At 44.7% G+C, this 21882-nt stretch overlaps 1 protein-coding gene across 1 annotated transcript; it reads right to left on the bottom strand.

Annotated features, from left to right (window-relative positions):
• Positions 1-1579: 1579 nt before the first annotated feature.
• LOC109482269 lies at positions 1580-21882 on the bottom strand. Its single transcript, XM_019784957.1, has 30 exons — positions 21789-21882; positions 21195-21340; positions 20462-20717; positions 19372-19679; positions 19109-19218; positions 18747-18814; positions 18507-18634; positions 17153-17256; positions 16778-16854; positions 16224-16440; positions 15766-15829; positions 14989-15042; positions 13108-13298; positions 12785-12929; positions 12214-12342; positions 11598-11738; positions 11010-11119; positions 10482-10698; positions 10119-10259; positions 7672-9849; positions 7281-7406; positions 6646-6761; positions 6018-6228; positions 5399-5548; positions 4502-4608; positions 4273-4299; positions 3515-3652; positions 3044-3151; positions 2388-2642; positions 1580-1918 (listed from the first exon to the last, which is right to left on the bottom strand). Exons 2-30 carry the CDS (start codon positions 21307-21309, stop codon positions 1733-1735), a joined length of 6177 nt encoding a protein of 2058 aa, XP_019640516.1. The 5' UTR covers positions 21310-21340; positions 21789-21882; the 3' UTR covers positions 1580-1732.

Below are 21882 nucleotides of genomic sequence, written 5' to 3'. Positions count from 1 at the left end.
CTTCTTTTATCGGAGTTTCTTATTTGCAGTGGATTTTTTTTACGCCAGTACAAATAAGAAACCCTGTGAAAAGTGTTAAAAACACGCCAAAAATAATCCATAACCCAAACCTCTGCTAGAAGAGTAGGGAAAGATTTCATTTATTAACAAGGCAACCTCCCATCTAAAACATGACAAAAGGTATAATAATTATCATTTGTGTAATCATCATTATTTAGTTATTATTTTAAATTTGATGTAGCTTTGGGATATCACATGGCTAACGTATTGGATAGCTGTATGGGAGAGAATAGATTTTCACCGTGGCTTGTAATTTGATAATAAGTGCTGCGAACATATAAGAGAATTCGTAGAAACGTGAAAAAATATGAAATTATGTCTAATAATATAATGCATTGTCTGCTTTCCTGGAAATCGCTTTTGGATATTAATACCAGGAAAAGGGTTGAAACGAATGAAGTAAACATTTTTAACCAGGCTATGTTTTAAGGTAGGTCCCAATTGAATGTCCAATTTCCATTTAAAAGTACAGTAACTTGTAAGGTGTGAAAATTTCTTAACGCTGCAATATAACATAGATCGTAGAGAGGCGCTACTACTTGATACACCATATCCTGGACGTACAGGACAGCGTACCTTTCGAAATTCGAAAGCATAGTTGTCTAAGTCAATTTGTTACACTGTCCTCTGAAACAACAGCAAAAGTAATAAAATATTCACGTGATTTACTATTTATCATACCACGCAGTATGAAGTCATTTTTTAAAATAATTTTCACCATTCATTACGTTTAGAAAATTTTCATCTCCTTTTCATAATATTTGCTCAGATAATGCCGTCCATTTTCAAGTTTATGCTGCTTAATGGATAAACTCAACGAAACCATTTCAATCTATCCCTCAAAGTCTTTATTAGTTCCAGTTAAACCGTAACATTACTTAGGCATTGCTAAGCCAAGAAAGGAGTTTGTACTACATATTCATCAACGACTTTTAAAGTAGTTTTAAACATGCACGCATTGTTTCAGATATCGCTGCCACCTCATGTCTAGTACGGTATTAAAATACAGATTTTGAAAAGTAGGACGCAGTGTAGGGTCGAGTTTACTCCGAACATGTACTTAAAGCAACTGACTTCAGTAATATTATAGCAGAAATACATCGATGGCATGTAGCAAGCAAGGACATCAAGCTTAAATTCAGAGTCTTAACTTAAATATTCTTATGATATGTATCATTTGGTTTACACCGTAGTCTTTCACCGACTGAAAATTTTCAGTTTACTCATCAATTAATTCTTGCAACTTGCGAAAGCGAATGGTCACCGACTGTACCTCGTTCGTTTCAAATTTCGTTATGCATATGGCTGCGTCCACAGATCTCGCTGTTACCATGCGTATTTTTTAGCAATAATGAATTGTATTTTATAACTGCAATCTATAAGAAGCAGGCTGAAACGTGTGTATTTTTTGTGTGTATGCGTGTGTGTGTGTGTGTGTGTGTGTGTGTGTGTGTGTGTGTGTGAGTGTGTGTGTGTGTTAAGATTTAGAACCTTTTGCTCTTCTATCATAAATGCATCGTAAGTCCTATTTCGCGCTGAAGCTTAAAGCAGCCAATCAGCAAGCAGAACCTCCGCCATCGAATTGACCAATCAGACAATCGCACGGAAAACTTCTGTATGCCTATTGGCTCTCACTCTCCTATACCAAATATGGTCATAGAAAAGTTTGGTATCACAGGGTGGACTTGTTCTCGAAGTTCAACAAGACGAAGTCGCCGCCTTTGGTTTTCTTAAGACGCTGGGAGACGCTGGAGGTGACGAAGTTGTGAGACGCGCTGTCCTCGTCCCGATCGCGCATGGGCAGATACATGTCCTCCTGGTTCTTCGTGTACGTCAGCGGAGCCACGTTCGGGGCAAACTGATATTAAAACAAGAGTGGTAGTTGAAAAAACAGTATGGCGACGTCTGTTTTTATTTCAACAATCACGTTGTATGACAATCAGTCTTTTTGTGGTTACTGCAATGAAAGGGAATCTATAGGGAAGGAGGTTCTGAGAACTGAAACATTTTTACTTGTGATTGCTAAAAATGAAGTAGCCTTATGGGCAAAAAAACAGAAAGACAGACAAAAACATAGTCTTTACCAGACTCCTTGGGACCGAATAGAGTTGACCAAGATGGCACAGAGAAGTGTTGCTTTGCCGTGGAGGTTAACATGACAAAGAGACCCAACAAGACTCTAGCCAGGAATAAGACACTAGGATATAGATAAATTAAAGAAAGAGTACGGAATGTCCCAAGGCAGTGTTTGATGATTTTGAGGAGGAGGGCATAGTAAGAAATTAAATGGAAATTTATGAATACACGTTTTAGTAAATGTTGCTCACCCGCTTGCTCGTCCTGATACGTGTCCAGTCCATGTCGATGGTTGAATCCTTGCTGGACACGTCATCACCCTGTGCGTCACCGTTGGCATGACGATGCCCCGCCCCGTTCCCGTTGACTGGCACCTGCAGGTGCGGAACCCCCTTCGGGCGCAGCAGCGGGTTGGCGGCGGGCCGGGGTGGGACGTCCTCCGTCTGCCCGGTGTCCTCGCTCGTGGGGACTGGCGACGCGGCGCCGTCCAGAGGCATGTTCATCGTCTGTTTCGTACAATGGAATCAAATAGATGAAATAATTAGTTTTACCAGACTGGGTATTGCATACTCCAGGCATAGTATGTTTTCAACAGAAATTATTTTATATCAACAGTTACCAAATCAGACATGTTAAATTCAGATCATGAGTAATAACACATCACTAAGTTGCTATATGAATATAAATATTACTAGGTGTAAATTCAAACCTTGAAAATATCTAATAGAAAATATCTGCACTGTGATGGACCAAAGACATGATCTATATTTCTTACCATTTTCAAAGAACATCGCGACGAAACGTGGGTCCTTGGGAATCTTATTTTAGACTAACATGTACTTAAAAGTGAATGTTAGTCTGTATCTAGTACTAGTGAAAAAAAGTTCATAAGAAACTAAATCCTTACCCGAAGTGCATCGTTGACAGACTTGCGGTAGGCTGGCAGGTTGTGGTACGCCGTCCTGTCAAAATACTGGTCAAACTGGTAGAACGGAGCGATCTTCTTCTGTTTCACCTGTAGGGACAATACACTCAATACATCACACAGAAATGGGCAAATAAAACCGCCATTTAATACCAATGTAAAGTTGAAGGTAATGTAATTCCCGTACTCTTTTTAGGCATAACAGGGGCAGTGGGTTGTTAGAGAAAAAGTGAGATAATTCGTCTTCCACTGCCTCGGGAAAAGAAGTCAAACGCAATAAGTTAGAATTTAGCGTCAAAATTAGACTAGTCATAGTTTTAGATATAGTCGGTGTTATATAATCGTTATCCATTGTCCATTCTTCTATTCTATGTTCTTGTTACATGTACCTTCAAATAGCAATTTGAACATTACAATCTGTCCTTCCAACAGTTGCCAGGATGTATTCATTACCTTGGAGTAGCCTCCTGACCCAGTCCAGCGCACCCACATGGCGTCTCCCCGGTCCCCGTCAGACACCACCCGTCCCGGCCAACGCAGAGACCGGCCCTCCTCACGGGCCCACACCATGTCTCCGGTCTGGATATCTCCCTGTAGGAACAGACAAGATTGATTGATCGGAATAGCGTCCCCTGGTAGAACAGACAGAAACGTCTGCATGGTTGGGTCAAGTGGCGTAACGGCAGAGTGCTCGACTCGGAACCAAGAGGTCCCGGGTTCGAGTCCTGACATGGCCTTGGGATAGGCACTTTACGTCGACTTTCGTCACTTCGCTCAGGTAAAAATGAGTATTGTATTGTCCCCTGTGTTGGTGACGGCATTAATATAAATAGAAGCTGAAAAAAAAATTAAGTGTGTCCCCATCCCGTCTTGTGATTACACATTACATGTTGGAATATAAAAAAAACTGCAGTGCGAAAACACAAAGACGCACATTTAGACACAGACACACGTAGACACGGACAAGTCAGAAATCATTTCAGTCCTTTGATGTACTATAAATCAGCAAATCCTAGAAGAACACGCCTGTACAATTTATATCTCCTTTACCAAATTTCTATCAATGCCCTTTTCCCTCTGTAAATGTTTCAGCTAATTCATGAACAACTACATGATAACTTTGAAAACAAAAAAGATGAACTTTCAGACATAATTTGTACGTTGAATATTTTTGATAATTTCAATTTTATGATAATTGAGCTGGTACTTACCTGTTGGCGAGACTTTGATTTTGGAGCCTGAAAAAACAATAAACGTTACATGATATGATATGATATGATATGATATGCATAGTTTTTTAATTGTAGATTTTGAACGAATTATGAACGCCACAGAAATATTTGGCAAGCAGTCATCCATGTATATGTATAAAGAGGTTTTAAAGAGGTTGATTGAACATGATGTTTCTATCCAGTCTAGATGTCAAATAGTTGTACTTACCCAAACTTTCCGCTTTCTGTATTTGGTGCTTTTCAGGGCGAGAAGGACGAGAAGGAACAACAGCAGGGCAGCGCCCACCACGCCGAGAATGATGGGAACTCTGTTTACTGTCAAAACAAAAATAACGGCACGGTCACATTCGTAAGTCGCTGTACGATTTTCATGCCGTATACAAATTTTCAAGCAGACTGCTGTGACAGAAACAAAGAATGCCAATGAACAGGCAGCGTTTTCTGGAACAAGACGGTTGAATTTTGCAGGAAAAGCACAGTTAGACTGTTTCAGTTTGCAGTCCAGCGGCCGAACTGAAAAACTGTGTCCAAAACCATCAAATTTGGCATCCGTGTACTTTGATGTATTCATGACAAATCCGAATATGGAGACATCTCAATTTCTGCCCAGAAGTGTATTTTCTGGCATTTTCGGCCACTGTTAACTAAAAATGTGTATTTTTTTTGTTCCAGCTGTCTCATCACATCTGAAGCAATTATGAGGATGAACAAAGTATGGAAGAAGGTGATTATAGACCTTATTCTGTTCATCCACACCCCCTTCTAAGCATAGCAGTTCCAACCACGAATGTACTAGCCTGGTATCCAGTCTTACGTGATTGGGGCATAACAGTTGGGGTGTTCAGGCAGGCTGTGTCTTCGGGTCTCTAACACTAACAGCTTCCCCCCGCCCAGTGCAACAGCCGCTCCGACAGGAGTGTTACGCTGAGATGGCATGTTTGGGGATTTGATTTGCCCCAACACGAACCGTGGTAGGGCTAATCAATCTCTCGTGAAATACCCAACGGGAAACCTAGCTGAGGTGAGCGGGAACGAGCTCCTGCAGCCCGGAGGAAAACCCGCCCCTACCACGTAAGACTGGATACCAGGCTACGAATGTACTTACTGCTGCAGTCCCGCCCGGGTAGGTCAGCGGGGGAATCGTCCAGATGAGTCGGGGGACACTGACAGGTGAAGCCGCCTTTGTCCGTGTTGGTGCAGTAGTCCTGACTGTAGCACTTATCCTGTGTGTTGGGATCGCCGCAATAATCGTACGCTACAAGGTAGGAAAAAAATACAAATTTTAGAACGTTTTTTGTGTGGCTGTTAGATATTTTGAGATGAGAGTTTGAGAATCAACTTTTTTTTTCTTTGTGTGACATACACAACAAGCCGTTGCTTTCATAGCGATGTTATTTTTGGAAAACTTTTTGCATTATTATAGCCATGTTCAGACCTCGTGAGGGCTGGAATGCTAGCAATAATGCTAAAGTCTGAAACTGTGTCCCCCCAAAAAAACATAAGAACATAGGACTATACAAGACATTACTACTTTACGCTCTTAAAACTACTTTTAGTATTAGTAAATCAGAGGCTTCAACCGAGCTTGTGACACAGACTACTTTTTATACGATTTAAAACTTTTAAATAGTCTCATCTTTAGTTATCCATTTGGACTGAATATAAAATGTATATGAATATAACTTTTAAATCTATCTCGAAATAAAATGTAAAATTCAAATTACGTTTCGCTGTGACACTTTTAAAGTTTGTGTTCGCATCAGCGTTGATTCGATCGTTCAGACCCTCCTGGACCTGCGCACTAGACAGCGGCGTTCCCGCCAAGATGACGTCATTATTGGCGATGAGGCTCCCGCTCCGGAAATTGTTGAATGACGTGGCAACTTTCTCCACACCTGGGACACTGGCCACCCAACCGTCTACTAGGCTGTCGAACTATATGAAAGGCAAGTAAAAGTTCTCTATCGTTTCCAGAACCTTGAATATCTAGTTCTATGCCTGAATGGGTCAGAGGTAGGATCAGGCACGTTCCTAGATAGTCTTTGCGTATCCAGGAATGCAGATTTGTTCCAGGTAGGGTTCTGGATACGCGTGGACTAGCCAGAACAGTGCTGCGCATGGTTCTGGATAAAGCACAGTTTTGGATACAACACTCTAGTTTTTCATGTTACATGTATATCCAGATAATAGTATTATCATCAGCTATCTCGTCGCCAAGAACAATTGTTACTCAAGCAACCGGATAGATTTTTTTAAATGTATCAAGCTGCCAGAGTAACTGTTTCTTGTGTATCTGATCACCTGGATGTCTAATCGTCATTGACGTACATCGACAGTTATTTTCGAACGTACCTCGCCGATATGCCGGTCTCTCTCTGCTTGGAAGCCTGCGCTATTTTCGTCGTGTTTTTCGGCATCATAATCAAAAGTATCCTTGTAGGTGGCGTCCACATTGTGCCTGCTTGTTGCTATCGAATGTAATAGAAAGAAGACATTTGTCTTGCACATGCCATAAACGAAAACATAGTTCTTGCTAGTAAGATTCAAATACAATAGAACGAAAGACGAAACATGAAATACAATTTTAAATGAAAAACAAAAGTTTCTTGGAGAATGAAATTCGTAAATTCTTCAGCTTTAAACTTTTAGCTCACAACGACATCCGTAAAAAGCAACCAAACAATCCAAGAAATAAACAAAGTACCATCCACCCAAGCCAGAAACCTTCTTGCTTAACAACAGTTGACCAACTAGCCTATCAGCTAACGGTAGCAGACCTCAGGGCGTACTAAACTTCTCTCAACCGTGACGGGGGGCGATATCGCCTTCCGACAAACAAAACCACGCAATCACAACAATTTGGTCAGAAAGCTGATTCGGTTGGAAACTTTTTTGAGTGATTCTTTAAGTTGGAGAACAGTTTGAAGTTCCACATAAGTTGGTAACCTCCTTGACTTAAGTAATAATGGCCATTGAACCGTACTTACCTGTACAGTTGTCCGCTGATCCCCACCTGATGTAAGTAGGAAGACAGACACAGTCATAACTGCCCGGTCTGTTCTTACAGCGCTCATTCGGACCCGTGCAGGGGTTGGTGGAACATTCGTCAACATCTGATGAATAAATAAAACAGCAGGGCAAATATCAAACGTACGTGTCCATTGACATAACAATAAAAATAGCAGACTTCACTTCCGCAGCTAGAACATACAAAACCTTCATTGCAAAACCTTACACTGACACACTGATAAAGAAGTCAAGGCCTTGATGGAGCAATTAGACCATGTCCTAGACTGTGTATAAGTTTGAAAAAGTGTTATAATCACATTTTAGCAAAATGTATCGAATATAATAGATGATAATAGCTAGAGAACTCACCACTACACGTGAAGCCGTTTCCTTGGAAGCCTGAGTTACAGACGCACAGCGCTGTGTCATTTCTGAGGACGCAGGAGGCTAGAACCCCACAGATTGGGGCACAGATAACTGGGGCGGTTGCGGTGACGGCTGGGGTAGATGCTGGGGCCACTGATGTTGAAACCTGTGGTACTGACACTGACGCTGAGGGCGCCACGGCGGTGGGTGGTACCGCGGTCGGTGCCAATGTGGCCAGCGACGCCGGAACAGTCGGAGAGACGGCCGGTGCTAACGTAGCCAGAGACGCCGGAACAGTCGGTGAGACGACCGGTGCTAATGTGGCCAGAGACGCCGGGAGAGTCGGAGAGACGGTCGGTGGTACTGTGGCCAGGGACGCCGGAATAGTTGGGGAGACGGTCGGTGCTATTGTGGCCAGAGACGCCGGAATAGTCGGTGAGACGGCCGGTGCTAATGTGGCCAGGGACGCTGGAATAGTCGGTGAGACGACCGGGGCTAGTGTGGCCAGGGACGCCGGGAGAGTCGGAGAGACGGCCGGTGCTAGTGTGGCCAGGGACGCCGGGAGAGTCGGAGAGACGACCGGTGCCAATGTGGCCAGGGACGCCGGGAGAGTCGGAGAGACGACCGGTGCTAGTGTGGCCAGGGACGCCGGGAGAGTCGGTGAGACGACCGGTGCCAATGTGGCCAGCGACGCTGGAAGAGTCGGTGAGACGACCGGTGCCAGTGTGGCCAGGGACGCCGGGAGAGTCGGAGAGACGGCCGGGGCTAGTGTGGCCAGGGACGCCGGAATAGTCGGTGAGGCGACCGGGGTCAATGTGGCCAGGGACGCCGGAATAGTCGGTGAGACGGCCGGTGCTAATGTGGCCAGGGACGCCGGAAGAGTCGGAGAGACGACCGGTGCTAGTGTGGCCAGGGACGCCGGGAGAGTTGGTGAGACAACCGGTGCTAGTGTGGCCAGAGACGCCGGGAGAGTCGGTGAGGCGACCGGTGCCAATGTGGCCAGGGACGCCGGGAGAGTTGGAGAGACGGACGGTGCCAATGTGGCCAGGGACGCCGGGAGAGTCGGAGAGACGACCGGTGCTAGTGTGGCCAGGGACGCCGGGAGAGTTGGAGAGACGACCGGTGCTAGTGTGGCCAGGGACGCCGGAAGAGTCGGTGAGACGGCCGGTGCTAGCGTGGCAAGAGACGCCGGAATAGTCGGAGAGACATACGCTGCCAATGTGGCTAGCGACGCCGGAAGAGTCGGTGAGACGGTCGGTGCTAGTGTAGCCAGAGATGCTGGAACAGTCGGAGAGACGGCCGGTGCCAATGTGGCCAGAGACTCCGGTAGAGTCGGAGAGACGGTCGGTGCTAGCGTAGCCAATGACTCCGGAATAGTTGGTGAGACGGTCGGTGCCAATGTGGCCAATGACTCCGGAATAGTTGGTGAAACGGTCGGTGCTAATGTCGCCAATGACTCTGGAATAGTTGGTGAGACAGTCGGTGCCACCGTGGCCAGAGAGGCCGGAATAGTCGGTGAAACGGTCGGTGCTAATGTCGCCAATGACTCTGGAACAGTCGGAGAGACTGTCGGTGCTAGCGTGGCAAGAGACGCCGGAAGAGTTGGTGAGATGGTCGGTGCCAATGTTGCTAGAGACTCGGGAATAGTTGGTGAGACTGTCGGAGCCAGTGTGGCCAGAGACTCTGGAATAGTTGGTGAGACTGTCGGTGCCAATGTGGCCAGAGACTCGGGAATAGTTGGTGAGACTGTCGGTGCCAATGTGGCCAGAGACTCCGGAATAGTTGGTGAGACGGTCGGTGCCAATGTAGCCAGAGACTCCGGAAGAGTCGGGGAGATAGTCGGTGCCAATGTAGCAAGAGACTCGGGAATAGTTGGTGAGACTGTCGGTGCCAGTGTCGCCAGAGATTCCGGAATAGTCGGTGAGACGGTTGGTGCCAATGTTGCCAGAGACTCCGGAATGGTTGGTGAGACGGTAGGTGTCAACGTGGCCAGCGACTCCGGAATAGTAGGGGCGATGGTGGGTGCCAGCGTGGCTAGTGACGCCGGTAGTGTTGGTGGAACAGTCGGTGCCAGCGTCGCTAGAGACTCCGGAACAGTCGGTTGAAGTGAGCTCGGTAAAATCACACTTATAGTAGTCGGCGGTGGTAATGACGCTGTAGGTGTTGGCGTCGGCGGTGACGCTGTGGATTAAGAATTGGAAGTACATAGTAATATAACAGTCTGTTTTTGTCCTTTTCCATCAAATTTATGTACGAGTCAGTCAGGTAAAAAGGTAAATATTTAGTTTCTCTTTAATGTTGCACATTAAACAAAGAGAAAGAGAGTCTAGGTTTGAAAGGTTTTTTTAAGTAAAACGAACGTCTTTTTTAAAGGTTTTCAGCTTTAAATTGTAAAATGAAATAATCGTTTTGAAAGTTTTTTCCTAACGTATTTCACTTCAAGGCCTTACCGCATGTTCTACCGGGGTCGTCTATCGGGTCCTGGTCGATATAGCCGGGTAGACACGCGCAGGTGAAGCTTCCAACCGTGTTGTTGCAGGTGGCAAACGCAGAACAGTCGTTGGTGGTCTCGTTCGCGCACTCGTTAAAATCTAGGGAAAACGTAGTACAAACGGTGTAACTTTGTATAGGTATGTTTACTGATTGGTCTCGTTTAATAAAGGGTGGTGAGATAACCCCTGGTCGGGTGCGATAACTACCTAATAAACCATCAAGTGAGCGTATGGTAAGGTCCAAAAAGTGGTCGGTTATTCTAATAATAACTATATGGCCAATACTTCTGTCCCGGACTTAGTGACTTGTACGTTACGTACCGGAAACCGTGACGGTGGAAGGGTCGATGTTGAGCGGGTTTGTCTCGTTCAGCGCTGCGGTCAGGGCGTCCGCCAGGGCGTCGGTCAGCGAGTCGGCCGTGATGTTCTGGTCGGCCGGCATGTCGATGGCGTAGTTGGCGACGATACTGCCGGGAGAGAAGCTGATGATGGTGATCCTGATGACGATGATGATCGTGATGCGGAAAAGCTGCGTTATCTGCGTGAGAAGGGCGACAAGCATCGTAAAATTAGACAATGATTTTGTGTCACGATTATGTGTATCTGACACATTTTGTATCTGTATCAGTACTTTAGCCGGTATAACTGCCATTCGGCGTAACACACCAACTTTAAGTGAAGTTACCGTCATTTATTTCAATAACTTATTAGTATTTTATCTTAGATTCTCATCTACTTATTCGTTTCTCATTACGTCCATACATTTGTGGGTTAGCCATCTCCAACTGATGAGTCTGATTGGCTGACCCAAGTAATGACATGTATCGTTGCTGTTTACTTACAACTTACCGTCACAGTGACTTGCAGGGAAATCCTCTGGAACGCAACTGAAGTTGGGTCATTCAACGCAGGCGTGAAGTCACCGGGTATGGAAACGGAGCCGTGGAGCCTGTTCGACTCTAGAAAAGAAACACAACACCGTAAGTAATATATATAACGGCAACGGCAAGTAGAAAGCTACTAAGGGGGCGTTATGGCAAGACTACGGCCCTAAGGTGCCCTTTTATCCTAATGGAAACAAGAAATCGGAGATTTCAAACTCCTGGGAAGTGTTTTGGGTGGTTGTGAATTCATTGAAACTGTATTGTATGATTGTATTGTACAATTCAATTACATCACAGAATGGGTAATTACTCATACGATGGTATGACGTCACTTACTCCACAGTACACATCCCAGCGACCCCATGCTACACCCTACCACCCAGGGCATACTTAGTATCTGGTCACAACCCTGTCAATCAAGTGAAACACAATCTCCGCCCACTCACTTCTCATTATACTTGCTGCTAAGAACAAAATACATGCGACTTCCCTCCTAATCCAGCACCGCCCAAAACACTACGTTCGTCTCGGAAACAATATGTGTGTTGCTTACTGGTACAGACTCCGTTGTCCATGGTCCATCCTTGTCTACAGTTACAGTCGTAGCCGCCAGCGGTGTTGGAGCACCTCAGGTTGGCAGATCTGTCGCACACGGGGGCGTCCTGCTCCAGCGCCTCCGCACACTCGTCGATGTCTGTTCAAAACAAGAAATCCGAGAGTTCAGACGTCAGAGAAATACTTTGGGTTTTCGTGATTTGGGCGTTCGTAATTTGGGTGGTTTGTGTTGCGTTTTATGGGAACAACCGAGTATGACCTGCTTCAGTTGGGACTAAACTAGTTTACTACATTTCTTCTATTCTAATCTCCTTTCACGTTGCCCATCAACTGCCCCTACCACCCCTTCCTTCACTCCCTGTTGACCTACTCTGTTCAGACACAAAACACACAAACTCACGACGCAGCTACTCAAAACAATACTACTTTAATACGTTGTTGTGTCAATACAAGTGATCGCCAAGGCAAAAAGCAGATGACAGTTTAGAGATTCGCCTACTGCATATGTCTTTAAATATTTTACATGTGTATGATGTAAAAAGAAACAGCGATCACTCATTTGAAGACGTCGACGTTTATGCCTCCTCGGAGGAATATAATTGGAAGAAGCTCACCTTGGCAGTCGTGTCCGTCGTCAGTCGGTGAGCGGTAACCCTGCACACACTCGCAGACGGGAAGCTGACCCGGCTCCTGGAAACAGTTGGAGTTGCCGCCACAAATGTCAACTCCGCTGTCGCATGGCACTGTGACACAAGACAACGGTACGTATTGTTTAAATTTGTTGTCATCAACTAGACTGTGTTCCATAGACAACAAATACACAATCACGTATTCCTATATACAATTTTCAGCCCGTGTGGCCCTTTTCGGGACGAATGAAGCCACTATTTTGAACACATGACCTTATGGACATGTGACTGCAGTAATAGGTCAACGAGGAAGGGTTAAAGGTCATTGGAAGTCTGTACCCTCCCCCGGCCCTCCCCGACGCCGCATTGGGTGTTTTAGTAAATATCCCATAACAGAGCGAATGAATGAGAGTGGGAGATTGAGGGAGGAAGGCAGGAAGGCAGGAAAAGAAGAAGGGTGAATTAGAGGGATGGTTGAGATGCTAGGTATTGGCTATATAGTCTCACTCTCAATCCAGGGCATACTACTCTATATATACAATGTAGTAATACATACGCAATGTGCAGTCTTTCCCGGGGATCTCTATGCAGAAGTCGTTGTTGTCCGCCCCGTAGTCGTGGTAAGACTCCAGGAGGTTGACCGTCAGACAGATGTGGGTGTACAGTTGGCACTCTGCTTCGTTCGCAAACGACACTTGGATCTGGAGACAAAAAACAACCACGTTTTTTTTACTCATTGGTTACGACGTAACAAGAGCGCTCAATTCAAGGTGGACAGCAGTAGATATTCACGGAAGTACAGAAAGTGCGAAATGCTACAAAATGAAGCGAAGTCGAACGAAATTTGATGCAAAAAACAAAACTACACCAGATATTCACCTGTGGTCCAGAGAACCAGGTTCTTCCTGTACTTGCCAGCCCGAGCCGCAAGGACACCGAACTGTCAAAGTCCACGTCTACATCGACCTCCCTCCTGGCCGTGGCGTCCTCCAGGTTAGCGGAGTTGGTAATGTACGCGCTGAAGGCGAAGTTGTTTTCTTCACTGGAGAGAGGAGCGTCGGGGAGGGAACCTATGGGACGTGATCTCTCAAGTCAGGTTCAATGTGTCACACGGCGATACACATTTAATGCTAAGGTCACGATTTCTGACCAGGGGCCCGGCCGGGCAGTTTGTTGGAAAGAAAAGTATGATATAAAGACAACAAAGCACAAAAAGTTGATGAAAAACTAATCATCAGTACCATCTGTTAAGCTTCTTGATTGAAATTGGTGATTTTTCGTTCTCGCAAACAGCCCGGCCGGGCCCCGGTTTGTAAATGTGACCTTAGCATAATGATATGTGATTGAAACCGTGATGCATACTCAGTTATTGCCCAGGATGACTACATGCAATCTATTGGGGAATGCCGTACGTGGGAATGTATACTCTTTGATGAATATGCATTATCTTGTTGCCCTTTTGCCATATGCTTTTACAAAATACCTGATAATCTCTGTACTGTTTTTGATGCTATTACACTGCTTATCATTTCTGGTCGTTGATGATAACAATTTTGCAACGTTTAAGAACTGTTATCAATTTCCTAACAGAATCTGAAGAACTTCCTGTTATAGCTTATGTAATGGAATATTCTAAACGACTAGTGCTTTCAGATATAGAGAAGTGTTCAAGAGTTGATATTAGCGCAGCATGGCATTCCTAGTAAGAACGCATATGTACACCGAAGAAAGTTCAGTGCTGTTAGTACAGTTAAATGGAAGATGCTTGTGGTGCAATGCTGGGAAGTGGAATGCACATCCTGTGCCATGTCGTATTTGTGCCATGTCATGGAGTACGGGATGATGTTTACAAGTGACATTAGTGGGAACAGGGCTACATGGGGTTGTCTTCACGTGGAGTTAGTATTTTTGTGCACACGTCAGGGATTTTTTTTTAATGTATGACGTCCATATGAGGACTGCTTTGTGTGTATGCGTCAGAGTCAATCTGTGTACACGTCAGAGTTACTTCTTGAGTTCAGTTTGTAGTACAGTGAAGTCGTGATTAGATTTTATGTTCACGTCGAGTTAATGTGTGTACACGTCAGAGCTAATTTTGAGTTCAATGTGTAAATACACAGAAGTCATGGTTAGTTTTAGTGTAAACATTGAGTTTATGTGTGCAGACGTCAGGTTAATATGTGTACACGTCAGAGTTAGTAGGGCCATTTAGTCATGGTTAGTTTTTGTGTACACGTCATGTTAATGTGTGTACACGTCAGAGTTAGTAGGGTCATGACGTCATAGTTTTGTGTACACGCCATGTTAATGTGTGTACACGTCAGAGTTAGTAGGGCCATTAAGTCATGGTTAGTTTTTGTGTACACGTCATGTTAATGTGTGTACACGTCAGAGTTAGTAGGGTCATGACGTCATAGTTTTGTGTACACGCCATGTTAATGTGTGTACACGTCAGAGTTAGTAGGGCCATTAAGTCATGGTTAGTTTTTGTGTACACGTCATGTTAATGTGTGTACACGTCAGAGTTAGTAGGGTCATGACGTCACAGTTTTTGTGTACACGTCAGGTTAATGTGTGCTTACGTCATAGTTAGGTTTTTTTCTGTTCAGTGTATGGTACGGTGAAGTCATCGTTAGTTTTTGTGTACTCGTCATAGTTATTCTTTGTAGTACACGTGGGAGTTAGTTTGGAAGTTAGTATTTCATTTGAAGGTGGTGAAACAGATTTTTCCTCTCCTGATTTGATCACGATCGTACTTACAATCCACGTAGGTGGAGTTACTGTCCTTGCACGTTTTGGAGCCGGACGGATTGTCTGCAAGTTGTCGTCAAGAGGAAGAAAGTTGAAGCAGCGTTACAGTTGCGCCTCAAGCGCCACACAGAAGCGCCAGACAGAAGTACATTTAACACATAGCATCGTCGCACGCTTAGCACCATTACAAAGAACAGTATCGGAAACTATACAGTATACATATCTAGTATAAAGACAACGATGCGCTAGGCCCCCGTCACAATGCACCTACGATTATTTTTTCCGCGACAATCGTGCCATACGTCGTATATAGATTATGATGGATACTATGAATACCATTATTATGAATAGTATATTCCATCTGTTCCTTCTCAACCTTACGACACACGAACTATTAAGCTGCCCATGTTATATGTTATTGTAATGATTATGTCTTGTCTTTTCATGTCAGCAGGGCAGCTAAGCCCTTTGTAATAGCAGTAGGCTGTGTGTTGAACAGCCAAACCAATGAATAAATAAATAAATAAATGACAGATCGTCGCAGAAAAAACATCGTAGGTGCTTCATAAAGTGTTTTTGACCAGGGCTTTAGTTGCGACCACTGCGAAGCGCACTGGATAGGACTGGATAGGCAGTTCCGTAATGTAGCATTTCAGTTTGCTAAGAAGCATAAATTCGAATAACACTGAAAACACATTTTATACGGGAGGCAATCAATTGATTTGTATGGATTCCTTTTTTTCTTTATTTTTTTTTTTCGCCAATTTCTAAAGAGACGTACGGTACCTGTGCCGTTGTTGGCGACGAAGAACTGCAGTGTGACTTCAACAGGAACAGCGGGGGAGTAAACCTGAAAATTCCCAATATCAGTACTGCTATTAATATAACTATTAATTTATTTGTCTATCTATTTGTCGATTTTGAAGTCTCAATTTCATTTCAGCGTTGAAACATTAAGTTTTTTATGTTTGCGGAAGTCAAACATATTGTTTTTGCTCTGTTTCTTCTTCCTCTTCTTCTCCAAACAAATAAGGTTAATGACCTGAACCAGACGTCTGTCACCACGGTAACTAGTGTTAGGTTACATAATGTTGCAATTTTATAGCAGAAGGGATTTAGACTCCTGTCACCATATATATGAATGCAGACCATATGCGAAGGTAAACATTTGCTTCTGCATTTGCTTTGCAAATGTTACGTTTCTAGTTAAAAAATTATTTCATGACAAAAAAGACAAATCATACATGAAGACTCTCCCGCAGGATCCCCAAGTTGTCCACGAAGATGTCGACGGTCGGGACGAGTCCGAAGGCGCGGCTGTCCGTGTTGAAGCTGAGGGAGCCTGCCTCGGCGCCGGGGAAACCGCCCTCACGGACCTGCGTGGACAGGAAGTCCTGAAAGTCGTCCCGGATGGCCCTGGGCACGACGATCCGCAGGTACACCACGTACCCAAGGTTCCTCCTAGAAGAGGGAAAAGGGGTGATTTATAGTTAGTCAAATTTTAGTGTGTTTTTTTGCGACGCTTCAGGGGCTAGCCTAATAGTATTGCTTATGCCCGTACCGAGTATTCTAGGAATTCCTAAGGCATTTCTGTGATGCCTTGTTAACCCGTGTTTGTACCCAGAAGTAGGGGACTGTGACATCTGTTTGTATTCGGATGTAGTTTTATTACCTGTATTGTTCCAGTTCAATTCTAACATAAAAATTCATCTGTATTGGTAGAAGCTTGCACCATGAAACAAATCATAAATCATAATATCTAACACGGAAATACAAGACGTGTCATGACATTCCTTACCATTTGAAGGCGTCGGTGACTTGAGCATAGTAGATTCTGCTGGAGTAGGTTTCCGAGGAACTCACAAGCGTGTAGAACTGTGAGAGAAAGAACAAGTCTCGTCATGAACTACGCATAGCATGGCGTTTGAAAGTTTATTGTTTTTTTAACACAACTAAAGGTTTGTTTTGTTTTCAAAGCACAGTTGTAACTCAACAACAATAGGAAAATTGAGTAAAAAACATTGTACATTTCATCGCAACACAGTACACAGTGTAACAGGGGCCATTGCCACTGTCCTTTTTGGCTAGAGTGTGCTCCTCGTGGCTTTTTTTACAACCAAATGTATGTATCTGATAACGCTTTTTGAAAAAAAAAAAAGAGGGTGTGACATACCTGCCGTAATATCTCGTCCTCATAAGCCATGATGATGTCGGTAGGTTCTTCACTTGTCAGTGCGCTCGCCATGAAGACAAAGCGGGCGTAGAAAGCCTGCAGATCTGAAGGTGTGGAAGAGGATAACTTGTTCGTAATGGTGCCAGGCAACTGTCTTAACGCCCCCCTCCCCCGTTAAAGGGAACAAGGTACACGTATGGACAAGCGAAGCTATCCAGATGACATGATGTTACAACGAAATATACACACCGCTGCAGTTCTAAAGGAAACCGCATTGGGATCTAAAACTTGATTCAAATATGTGATTTTGTTGTTAATAGGTAGCGCTTCTACTTAATAATACCTGACATATTTACCTTCGCCAAGAAGGTTATGTTTTCAGAGGCGTTCGTGTATGTGTGTGTGTGTGTGTGTGTGTGTGTGTCTGTAAACACGATAACTTTAGAAGGCCTTGGTGGATTGTCTTGATACTTGGTAGGTGGGTAGGTCTTGATGAGACCTCAAAATGATTAGATTTTGGACCTCCTAGCGGCTTGTTATGGTACTGCAGCTGCACTTCCGGTTTTGATATCTCATGATCTAGACATGCTAGGGTGACGAAATTTGGATGGTAGGTAGCTCTTGTGCTGGGGAAGAAGTGACGTGAGTTTGGGCCCCCTAGCGGCTTGCTCTGGAACTACAGGACTAAATGTTTGAAAATATTCAACTCAATGTAACTCAAGAACCGGTTGACGGATCGTCGTGATTTTTGGTATGTAGGTAGCTTATGTGGTGCTTGATATAATTATTTGACAATTACGCAAATATGGATGTAATTTGCATAATTTATGGGGATATTCTATAAATCAGCTTCATTCCATGGTTGGACTATTGAAGCTTGTGACATTGGTAATTGAGAATAAGAGAAACACAGACAGATATTAATTATGTAAATGAGGACTTAATTTGCATAATTAATGAGAAAATTTTATAATTATGTAAAGATAACTGCCTGGAATTTCATACTTGTGGTATTTGAAAGTTAAGTGAAGGTGAACATCACTAAACATAATGTATTCAAATTAGGACCTTATTTGCATAATTTATGAGGAAATGCTAGAATGGCATTGTTTGTTAATATAAGACTGTCTTTTGGTTGAGAATATGATAAAATGATATAATTCATGATTCTATTTGTTAAATCAGGGGGGAATAATCTATAATTTGTCAGTCATAAAGATTAACATCATTTGGCGAAGGTATGAGATCGGGGAACTCTAGTTCAGGAATGAATTAGGAAAGTTCTGGTATGAATAGCACTTAATGGAAACAGTGATGGTAATTTGTTGTTAAAGGTAAAGTGTAGAGTTCTGACCTGCTGGCGCCAATAGCGATGACGACACGGCATGAAACTGGGCCACGCCGCGCCACGCCGTTAGGAGCGCCTCCAGCGAATATTCCCCGGACTGCACCGAGAACACGACTTGGGTGTAACCCGAAGATCTGGTGATGAGGTACGAGAACAATGAGCATATCAGATTGTTCTGGATTGGTCTGTCTGTCTGTGCGTGTCAGTGAGTGTGTAAAATCGTTGAAAAAAATTAGTAGAACTTACGTGACGTTCCGAGTTTGAAGAAAGTTGACCGTTTGAAAGCCGTCCACGCCCGAAAAAATGCCATTGAGCTGTAAGAGAGAGAGGGAAAAATCTTAGCCTCCATGAAGCTTTCCTAAGTGGTACGGGATTATCTGTATCTGTATAGCCGGTGTAACAGCCCTTCGTCGTAATACACCAGCTTCCCAGGCACGCGGCGCGGCAGCAGCTGGCTACATCACACCGAACGACTTGCTACACCTAACCGTGAGTAAGAGAGTAAGATCAGTAATTGGCTTGGGGAGTAAGCCACAGTAAAGGTGGGCAAATGAAGCTTCCCTGGTAAATATAGGAAAATCTAACAAACGTTACTTCTAATCACTGACCTGGGTCAGGACGTTCAGCTGAAGTACGGTGTATACGTTAGAGTTGACGTCAGCGTAGCCACGGACGTACCGGTGAGCCAGCTGCAGCCATCCGTACGACAAGACGCCGACTGGAACAAGAAGCACGGTGTTAATTCCGGGGCGGAAGTATTGATTTGGGTCGAGCTAATCGAGCCAGAGCAAGTTCCTAGAATAGAACTAGGCGCGCAAAATATACTAACAGGCTCCGCCCGAGAGGCGTAGCAAAAAACAGCACTACTGACCGTTGGCGACTCGTGCAGGCAGCCTGTTCCTGAGGTCCACAAACCCCCTGGTGTTCCGGACCGTCCGGAGCTGGCTGGAGGAGAACCCGACCATGCCCTGTAGCGCCCCGCGGTCGGCGGCAGCACCCAGCGCGACGGCATACATCACCACGCCCTGCTGACGAGCGAAGTGCCCGGCGAACGCCAGGCTGATGTCCCCGGACGAGTCGTCTGGCCCCGTGCTGAACGCCACGATGATTTTCGGGACGTTGGGTCGGCCGGTCTGGACCAGCCCGCTGACGGATTGGACGCTCGATCTTGCCAGCGCCCTGTAGCATACAAAACAGGGTAGCTTTTAATACTCATATGGACAACGTGTCTGTGTCTAGAGCAATACACTCACGGGCTGTGAAGGTGTCGAATCGTCCTTTCAGATGGGGACGTAAAACTGACGGCCCTGCATAGGTGTGGCTTATGCGGTCAAACTTCTGCACGTAAAAAGTCTGGGGTTGACAGATTTACAAGTTTACCTTTTTGTGGCTCTTCCGAATTGTTGAGTTACCATCTAATATGGATAACGTTACCGGCCATTCGATAATAAAGACAAAATTACTCGACCACTTGTGTCCTTCGGATGTACGAGTTGGGAGAAGATATTGCAGATGATAGAGAAAATTAACATTTTATTAGGCACAACGTCTTCCAACGGGATTAAACACGCGCGTTTAAATGTCTCACAGGACAACGCAGTTGTTTTCATCTCTCAACATGGCGGATTTTACCCGTCATTCATTTCGCGCCGCGGCTTCCTCATTTCAACAACGTCACGGTCACGTGACTAGAAATACCTTATATGGAATCAGCAAGCACGTCGACTGAACGCATCCGCGCGAAACCGTAATGAATTGTGCATAGCACTTCGGCAGAACGTCTCATGTAAGGTCGTATTCGCGTGTATAAGGTTAACATCCTGTCTGTAGTTTCCATATGTTATGTCGGAAAAGATTCGCCTCAGCAACAGGCAACGGGGACCAAACATTCAACGAAAACCGTGAAAAATCAGGGTTCGCTAGGCTAGGCACAGTAGCAGGCGTTCTGCCGATGTGCTTACCGTCCGCCGCCTTGCTTGACGAGGGTCCTCAGTGCCGCCTGCAGGTCAGACACGTCGGTAAAGTTGTCGGAGTCGAGCAGTGACATCAGCCGGTCGCTGTACTGTTCCACCGTGACTCGGGCGGAGTCGGGTCCCAGTTTAAACTCCGCCGCCATCTTGCCGACGAATGACGTCATGGCGCTGAACTCGGCGTCCGTGGTGTTGTCGGAGCCGTCCACGAGAAACACCAGGTCTACCGGCGTGTCGTACTGCGGCACTGGGGTGGAAGAAACAACAAACTATAGAAAGGTAACATTTCCAAAGCAAAAAAAAAATGCATTATGTTTACATTCGCATATGCTCTGCTCTGTTAATTCTTACTGAAACACATTCATATATATGGTAACAGGTCTACTCCTCCTGCTATAAAATTGCAACATGATGTGACTCAACACTAGTTACCATGGTGACAGACGTCTGGTTCAGGTCATTGACCTTATTGGTTTGGAGAAGAAGAGGAAACAGAGCAAAAACAATGTTTTCCTTCGGTAAACATAACAAAGGAATGAGCTCGAATGGGAGGGAATGGCAAAATTCCGCAAAGTTCAACGTTGTGACACATTTTCCTTGATCTTTACTTGATTTTAACGATGGTTCATAAACACTTTAACAGTACATGTACTATATTTTGTTCTGAGAGCAAATCACTAAAATGCCAACCGGAATAAAAACAACAATACAACAGAGAACTCACAGTCAGGGTCAAATGTGAAGTAGTCGGTGTCTACAGACAGTTCTCCCAGCTGGCCCGTGCTGACAGCAGTCTGCATGGTGGTCCGGGCTGACGTCACAGCGCTGGGCGAGACCATCACACGGAGGGTGGCCTGGATGTTTGAACCCCTGTCAGGGAAATAGTACAGCATTAGACATCTGCAGTTTGTGCCAATGTGTGTTGCGTGTTTTTATTTTGTGTCAACCCTACAAGTCTAGCTATCAGGCTAAATGGTATCGAAATAAAGACAACTAGAGAAGTAACATTTGCAAAGCAAATCCATAATGTTCACCTTCGGACATGGTCTACTCTGTTAATTCTTACTCAAACACATTCACATACATATACTACATTGTACTAATATATGGTGACAGGAGCAGAGCAGACCATGAAATTGCAACATTATGTAACCCAACACCAGTCACCATGGTGACAGACGTCAACAAATTATGTCATTGGTCAGGTCAGGGGTCACTGTTTGGAGAAGAAGAAGAGGAAGAAACTGAGCAAAAACAATATGTTTTCCTTTGGTAAACATAACAAGAAGAAATCTAGGATAGTACATGTTAGGCATACCTTGGTCGGAAGTCACAAAGGTCGAGCAGGATCACTCCGTTTTCTGTGAACAGCACGGACCCAACCTGGAGTAGAACACAGGCGATGCGTCGTA

Source organism: Branchiostoma belcheri, unplaced genomic scaffold (genome assembly GCF_001625305.1).
Source record: "Branchiostoma belcheri isolate BF01 breed outbred unplaced genomic scaffold, Haploidv18h27 scaffold6, whole genome shotgun sequence".
NCBI classification, from domain to species: domain Eukaryota; kingdom Metazoa; phylum Chordata; class Leptocardii; order Amphioxiformes; family Branchiostomatidae; genus Branchiostoma; species Branchiostoma belcheri.
The sequence above is the reverse complement of the archived record's forward strand: the minus strand, read 5'-3'. Positions and strand labels throughout refer to the sequence as shown.